Raw genomic sequence first — 7,905 nt, 5'->3', positions numbered from 1 at the left:
ATGTAATTTCCGACAAGAAATGATAAGCAAAACTTTTAACATGCAGACACGGTCGAAGTCCAGACTTACTAATGCATCTTAACAACTATCAGTTAGACACACTCATGCAAGACCTGGTTCGCTAGGACCAACGCTCTGATACCAACTGTGACGATCGCTCCAAATCCATATGGACGAACACGTCATTCATCGATTTCATTGAGAGGTATTTGACCTCTATATGATACGTTTAATTGTATTCTTTTGAAAAGGCACACCATAAATGAATATTTAAATCAAAGGTTTTCGACATCTGATGATTTATACATGTAGACAATCACCGTAAATAATAGTTTACAATAGTACTTTCGTTGACAATGCAGTCAAAATAAGATACATGGTGATGATTTGGTGAATGCAACGTTTCCTTGAAAAATATGCCATGAAAGACTCCATGCACATAGCTTGTCTAACATATAAGCAAACAGCGGAAGACTTCTAGGGAACCTGAGAATAAACATGCTAACAAGTGTCAACACAAAGGTTGGTGAGTTCATAGTTTTAATGTTTCGTATAATCTGTATATAAAGGTGGATCACAAGATTTCAGTTGTTTCATCTAGAAACGTTTTTCAAAATATTCTACAAGATTGAGCACCCTGGTAGCTAAACTTTAACGTTATAATAAGTACCCCTGTTTTAACATACATGCAACCAACATGTACAATACACGCAAACCAACGTGTACTAAACTCAAATAGCATACGTCTGTTTTATAGTTCAGGCTAGGGTTTCTTTACCTGGAACAGACGGGGATGTCAAGCCCTATGGATCCATATATAACTACTCGCGCCCACCAGTTCTTATAACCGGCAGTTACTAGTTACCAAAGCTAAGGGATTTTCGGTTCAAACTCGGTGTAGAATTTAGTATGTACTTGTATCCATTGCGTTTAAAATAAAGTGCATGTATTCTCAGCCCAAAAATATAGATTGCAAAAGCAATTAAAAAGGGAGCAAATGAAACTCACCTTAGCATCACATAAAGTTGTTCATCGTAATGTGACCGAAACTCAGAATATCAAATAATCGTAGATCTCAACCTAGAGAACATATGTTGGTCAATAAATGTCTATCAAGCTAGGTCAGGTCATAGTGTATCATAATCCTAATGCTCGAGATCGACATACAAAAGTTTATCAAAAGTCATTTCAAAAAGTCATTTTTGACAATAGTTCAACAAAACGAGACGTACCTTGTATAAGGATTCATTTACTCGGTTGGTAATATTCAAAAATTCATTTTATCAATCTCGTAAACAAGTTGTTTAAATCTTAATTGCATATTCAAAAGCAATTTCAATTAACGTCAGTCATAATTCAGTTGATCATATCTTTTAATCCGTTCATCGAAACTATTCGGTGTCTAAATGAAAAGTTACTGATTTTTCGCCAGCTTTCCAAAAACATGTATATCATATACCTCTTACCAGTAATATTTGTATTTAATTCGGGATTCATTATAAACTGTTTAACGACAAAATTTAGCATACAAACATGTATAAATATATATACTCGAGCACTAGACATGTATACACTATTAATATATATATAAAAGATAAAATATGAGTGCTTACGTATCAGTATTGAGATTCAATATTGTAGGAAAGTACGTAGACGTAACGGAGATGATAAACACTAGATTTGATTCACAAATATACCCCCGAACATTACCCATAACCTCCTTGGCAATAACCCATAATTTCCTTAGCTCTATCCCGCTCGAAAACATATTTTGAAAGTGACATGCTCATGACCTCGTCGTAGTATTTTATGTATAAATAATAATACTCATACTACTAATAATAATATTAGGATTAATAATAATAATAATAATAATAATAATAATAATAATAATAATTATTATTATTATTATTATTATTATTATTATTATTATAATATAAATATATATAGAGATCAGAGAGATAGTTTGATGAAAATATGAAATGAATTCGGCACCAGACTTCGCATTTTATAGTACTTGGCCTGCAATCTCAGCTCATGCGATCGCATGAGAAGAGTATGGGGAACTCATGCGATCGCATGAGGTCCCTGTCCAGCTCAAAATGTGGTTTGACACTTTGTTTGTCGACATATTAATTTAATTTATATATATAATATATTTAATTTATATAATTAATTATATATTATATTAAATTCACATGCATAGTTGACTTGTAATTTTTGTTTCGATAAGTCGTACGTTGTCACTCGACTTATGTCCCGGTTCCGGTTTTTCGAACGCCCTTTCGTACGCTGAGAAAACTAGTACTTTGCGTTTCGTGACTCGTACATTTGTTAAAATATAGTCTTAAATTATCAATAAACTATATCACTCAAAGTGTATCTTAAACTTTCGAGTGTTTTGGTCATTTACTTCTATAAATCATCGTCTCGTAGTATATACATATACATTTTCATTTTGAAATAGTGTTTTACTGTAGCAAAGTTTTTTTACTGTAGCAAATAGTGATTTTCGAAAACATTGTAGCTTTTCGGGTACTGTAGCAATTCGAAAATACTGTAGCAAATTAGTGTTTTACTGGTTCATCTTAAACGATTTAGTTAACTTATCTAAATATCAATCGAATCAATAATCGAATGTTACTATCGTTTACTAAATAACTTGAAATCATGTGTATATATATATATATATATATATATATATATATATATATATATATATATATGTACATTAAGTTATATATATATATATATATATATATATATTGTTCGTGAATCTTCGAGAACAGTCAAAGAATAATTGATTACATGAATATAGTTCCAAAACTTTGAGACTCAGCATTACAGACTTTGCTTATCGTGTCGAAAACATTAAATCATTTAAAGATAAAGTTAAATTTGGTCAGAAATTTCCGGATCATCACATGTATGGTGATATATTTATACGTTGTAATGCTGCATGATAATCTACTTCTTTGATTATAGTCATATATATAGATCTAGTGTTTACTACTACTACTGATGCTGCTGCTGCTCTCTTTAAATTTATAATTGAATTAAATTTAGACTCGACTATGAAACGAACTCACGAGAAACTATGACTCGGTAGTTGTAATTAGCAAGTGTTCCATTTAAAGTTTGTCCCAAGAGAGCGGTAATTGCTAGTTGAATCGATGTAAACTCATAATCATCCTAAGTTGTGTTTGATTTGGGGGTTTTGAAGTTAAGATATTAAGATAACTAATTCAATTTAAACTAAGAACTAAAGTGATTAAGTATATATCAATATTAAAAGCATGTACACTCATTTAATCCACTTGAAGCATTTGGGTTGTTTCTTGTTCACTTAAGTTCTAATTGTGTTCAAACTTTGGACTAATATCCCTACTAGATGTTATTGTGATCAAATTAATACTTGCAAATTTCCATAAGCTTATACCCATTGATCTTAGTTGAATCATGCAATTATCACAAGTACTTAGCCTAGGTTAAAGTCCCCTAAAATCTTTTGGTGATCAAAATCCTTTAAGAAAACCAAACCTCACTATGTTGACTAATGACCAATTGATTACCAACCCAAACTAGAACCCCAATCCCTTGAAAGCCCCAATTTGATTGTCTAGATCACCTAAATGTTGAAGTACAAGTTGCTTCACTAAACAAATCCATTTGAATGCTACACAACCTATATAATCAAAGACAAGTCCAAAACAATCATAACAAAGGATCTTGTGACTAATTCTAATGACAAATCACAATCATCAACTATGAATTCATCTAAACACAATCATAAATCATCAATATGAACAACCCATAGCTAACAAGCTTCCTAAACAAGTGCGCATAATAAAATCTAGCCAATCATGGCTAGAAATAAATCAATACAAGCTAATAGAGTAAATCTAAACATGATTAAGCAATAAACAAGAGTAAATTGTACCAAATTTATGAAATTACAAAAGTGACTAGATGAAGATGATGAAGAACAAGCTTTAGATCTTGATTCAATCTTCAAATCCTTGATGTAGAATGGAATGGATGATGGAAACTTGATGAAAACCTTAATAAAATAGCTAAGAAACCCTAAATTTGATCAGTCACCACGAACTATTCTATTGAGTGAATGATTATTTATGAAACCCTTAATCTCTTCCTTTTTATACTCTTCAAAATCTGCTCAGAAAATGCAGGTAGAACGTCGTTTCTGTTTAAGGAACGTCGTTCCTTTACTCTAGGTGTAGAACGCCGTTCTGGAAGTCACAACGTCGTTCTTGAACAAATGTGGAACGCCGTTCTTTCAAAGGAACGTCGTTCCTGAATCGTGCTAGAAAGTCCATCTTGTTCTGTTTCCATTTCCTTTGTAAATTTTCCAGGTAGAACGTCGTTTTGGGTTCTAGAACGTCATTCTTGATGATGGAACGACGTTCCTTGATTCTAGAACGTCGTTCTTATTGCCAGGATGAGCACTTTGCAGTTTTCTTAATTATTAATTATTAATTTAGTTGTTAATTATTATTATTATTTTTATTACCATATATACTTATAATAATTATTACTGTATGTAATTAGTTAAATTAAATTAAATTAGAGATATCAGACAAAAATACAATAATATACTCCGTAGTAATTATAATCGTATATGAATATTCTTATTTTCTCATGCGTATCTTTAGGGATTTGTATTAGATCTACTATATATTATCGTCGTTTCCTCTTGTTCAATCGTCATCCATGTCCGCCGGCGGCCAATACGCTGTCGTAAAATGACGTCATTCACGCGTTTTCATTTTTTGTAGATCTCAATCTCATCATCGAATCGCTTCAAAACTTTTCTATAATACTCAGGGAATGGATTTAGATGAATTCAGGTCAATTTTATCGAATTCAAAAGCTACTATTTGGGAAATTATTGATTCTGCTATAACCCTAGCTTCAACCGATTACCATCGCGAGCTTAAAAATCGTAGAGATGCAATTGTTGAGCGTTTATACACACCGCCACAACAACAATCGAATATAACGGCGAATAACGGAGTTAATGAGTCTCCGTTAACTCCTCAGTCAGTTGATAATGATAATGATAATGAAGAGATCGATCCGTACGGAGGTTTATTTGATGATGAACAGACTAAAATTATTGAGATTAAAGAACAACTTGAAGATCCACATCAGGTATATAATTTTGTTTACTAATGTATATTTACTTATATGTTTAAATGTTTAGTTAATTAGGTAGTACTTTATTAATGATATTTTCAGTTGTTAATTGACTTATTGTTATTGTTATGGTTTAGAGCAATGATGCTGTTGTTGAGTTGCTTGAAACCCTTGCTGATATGGATTTAACCTTTTCAGTTCTAAAGGTAAATATCATATGAACTTACTGAAATTGTATCAGACTTCAAGCATAATTCTCCTTAAAGTTTTTTTGAATACATCAAGACTTTCAATTGTTGTTATTTCATGTATACGTTACATGGTAACAAGTTAGCTAGATAATTGATAGTTGGATACGGTATACTAGTAGTTCGATACATCCAATGTTATGTGGAAAGTTAGATACATTTTAACCACCTAACCATTTATTATATTTAGTTATGTGTGACACTAATGTTTGCTTAATGAATTAGGAAACTGATATAGGGAGGCATGTTAATCGACTTAGAAAGCACCCGTCAAACGAAGTTAGAAGATTGGTGAAGCAACTGGTGAGGTTAGTCGCGTTTAGTTTGTTTAAATTTGATTGTTCTTTTGTAGATTGTTTTTTAAACTTGTTTTATTTAATGGTTTGGTTGTTATAGTAAGTGGAAAGATCTGGTGGATGAGTGGGTTGGGGCGAATAATGGTGCATCTGCACCCTCTGCTCTCACAGGTAACACCTTTTTTGTTTGTGTTTAGTATTACAAATTCGTGATCTTCTGTCAAGCAATTTGAATTTATGTTATAATTGATGGCTGTTTTGTAGATGGGGATTCGCCTCTGGTGCAGAATGTATCAAGGAGCGCCCAAAATGGTTATCACCAGGTGAGAAGAATGTTTATGATGTGATGATGTTCAAGTGTTGGTACTATGTTTTGACATTTTGAATTGTGTTTTTTAGGGGCCTGATTTTGGCTACTCTCCTAACCCACACAGTTAAGTATCGGATTTGGTTAAAATCACCCTTTTCATACTTTGTCTTGGAGTGATTTTTTGATCAATTCTTTACATAAAATGAAAAATACTGTAGATGGGAGTTCCGGTTCGGAACCAGAGCAGCAGAGGCCGAAAGCAGTTGTTTCAAAGAAACCAACACCATCAAGACCTGCACCACAGTCTCGTCCTACGATAGTTGCTTCTGCTTCCGTATATTTTCTCCTTAAACAAGCTTAATTTTCTGCTGTTATTCAAGATAAAATGTTGCAATGTTTATCTAAGTTGATGGTTTTGACAGAGAGCAAACCAGGATCAAAACATTGACTCAGACAGACTGGCTTCAGCCAGGAAACGGCTTCATGAGAATTACCAAGAAGCCCAAAATGGTTAGAACGAATTGAGGCTTCTTGCTTCCGATAGTAGTTCTATATAATGTGCCAAAATTTTACTAACTTGTATTGCTTATTTGATCGTGTTTAGCCAAAAAGCAAAGGACTATACAAGTAATGGACATTCATGAAATACCCAAGCCTAGGAATGGTTACATTGCCAAAAATAAAGGCAACTTTCAAGGGAGGAATCATAGATGATGTTGACTCCACCACGAACTACCGTCTCTGCATCGTGAAATGGGTGTCCCAGAAATCTGTGTATCGCTGTGACGCTTATTCGATGTCTCATTCTATATAATTACTCTCATTGCATATATAGTACTTGTTATATAATTTTTGGGATACCATTTATCTTGCCAACTTATGTTATAACCAGCTACTATTTATTACATTTTGTTTGTGTTTTCAAGTTGCAATATAGGTAATGATTTTACAGTGATGACCTTATTTTATGTTTAGACTACAGTTTTAAGTGTGGAGATCGATATAGGCTTGGCGCTTGCATAATCCTACACTTTTGGGTGAAAAAAGTGTAGCATTTGATTATTTGCTGTAGTGATTAATAATTGTTGAAGAAATCTGTAATACTACAAAATAGGTATATAAAGACAAAAAATTCAAATTAATACGGAGTATTACAAAATAGGAGTAATTATAAATTATAATTTGTATAATTTGCACATAGCATAATTTATATTTATAAATATCTTAATATATGTAAATGGTGGAATGTGATTGGTCAATATCTATTGGCATGACACTATAGAAATTGACTCATGATCACTTTTTTTAGGGACTAAATAAGTTATAGTTTTGCCCAAGTAAGTGGGCCCTTTCCCCAGCTTTTAGCTCAACGGGATAGTTTACGTTTCCTTAACTAATTAATGGAATAAGATCACATTTATTTCTTAAAATAGACTTTTTTACACCGTTGGTTCCTTCATTATACACTAAAAAGTTAACAGCGTCTCTTTAATTTTTTTTGGCTAACACCATCCTTCCATTATACTACCATTTTAACTCATCGAGTCCTCCGTCACCCAACCGTTTAAATTGGACGTTAAATGCTATCACGTGCCTGAAACATGATGGGTATTTTCGTCCTAATAATTGTCTGGAGCAATTAAAAGGGTATTAAAAACCTTGGTGCCTCATTTCAATTCCCACTCGTCACTTACATCCTCTCATTATCCCGACTTGAAAACCCTAAATCGAACACCATCAGCCATGTCTTGGCACATTCGCACACCATCCATGGATCCATAGGCCATCGAAGACGTATACGATATGTAGGGGTGTTCAAAATATCCGAATCCGAATCCGAATTATCCGAAATCCGAATTCGAACATACGACATATACGAAAAATCGGATATCCG

The 7,905-nt window shown here is 32.9% G+C and overlaps 1 protein-coding gene across 1 annotated transcript; it reads left to right on the top strand.

Moving 5' to 3' along the window:
• Nucleotides 1-4,673: 4,673 nt before the first annotated feature.
• LOC139893052 (probable mediator of RNA polymerase II transcription subunit 26c) lies at nucleotides 4,674-6,960 on the top strand. The gene is made up of 9 exons (XM_071876187.1): nucleotides 4,674-5,172; nucleotides 5,295-5,363; nucleotides 5,631-5,713; nucleotides 5,802-5,872; nucleotides 5,966-6,024; nucleotides 6,101-6,134; nucleotides 6,230-6,345; nucleotides 6,434-6,521; nucleotides 6,616-6,960. Exons 1-9 carry the CDS (start codon nucleotides 4,849-4,851, stop codon nucleotides 6,723-6,725), a joined length of 954 nt encoding a protein of 317 aa, XP_071732288.1. The 5' UTR covers nucleotides 4,674-4,848; the 3' UTR covers nucleotides 6,726-6,960.
• Nucleotides 6,961-7,905: the final 945 nt, after the last annotated feature.

This window comes from Rutidosis leptorrhynchoides, chromosome 2 (assembly GCF_046630445.1).
Source record: "Rutidosis leptorrhynchoides isolate AG116_Rl617_1_P2 chromosome 2, CSIRO_AGI_Rlap_v1, whole genome shotgun sequence".
In the NCBI taxonomy this organism is placed as follows: domain Eukaryota; kingdom Viridiplantae; phylum Streptophyta; class Magnoliopsida; order Asterales; family Asteraceae; genus Rutidosis; species Rutidosis leptorrhynchoides.
Note: the sequence above shows the minus strand (reverse complement) of the source record. Positions and strands in the feature narration are given on the sequence as shown.

What these genes read in the sequence shown, in the direction of transcription:
- LOC139893052 (XM_071876187.1), top strand. Translation starts at nt 4,849, where the DNA reads ATGGATTTAGATGAATTCAGGTCAATTTTATCGAATTCAAAAGCTACT. An exon ending in CTACTCTCCTAACCCACACA is followed by an intron (nt 6,135 to 6,229) that starts GTTAAGTATCGG and finishes AAAATACTGTAG; the next exon opens with ATGGGAGTTCCGGTTCGGAA. An exon ending in TTACCAAGAAGCCCAAAATG is followed by an intron (nt 6,522 to 6,615) that starts GTTAGAACGAAT and finishes GATCGTGTTTAG; the next exon opens with CCAAAAAGCAAAGGACTATA.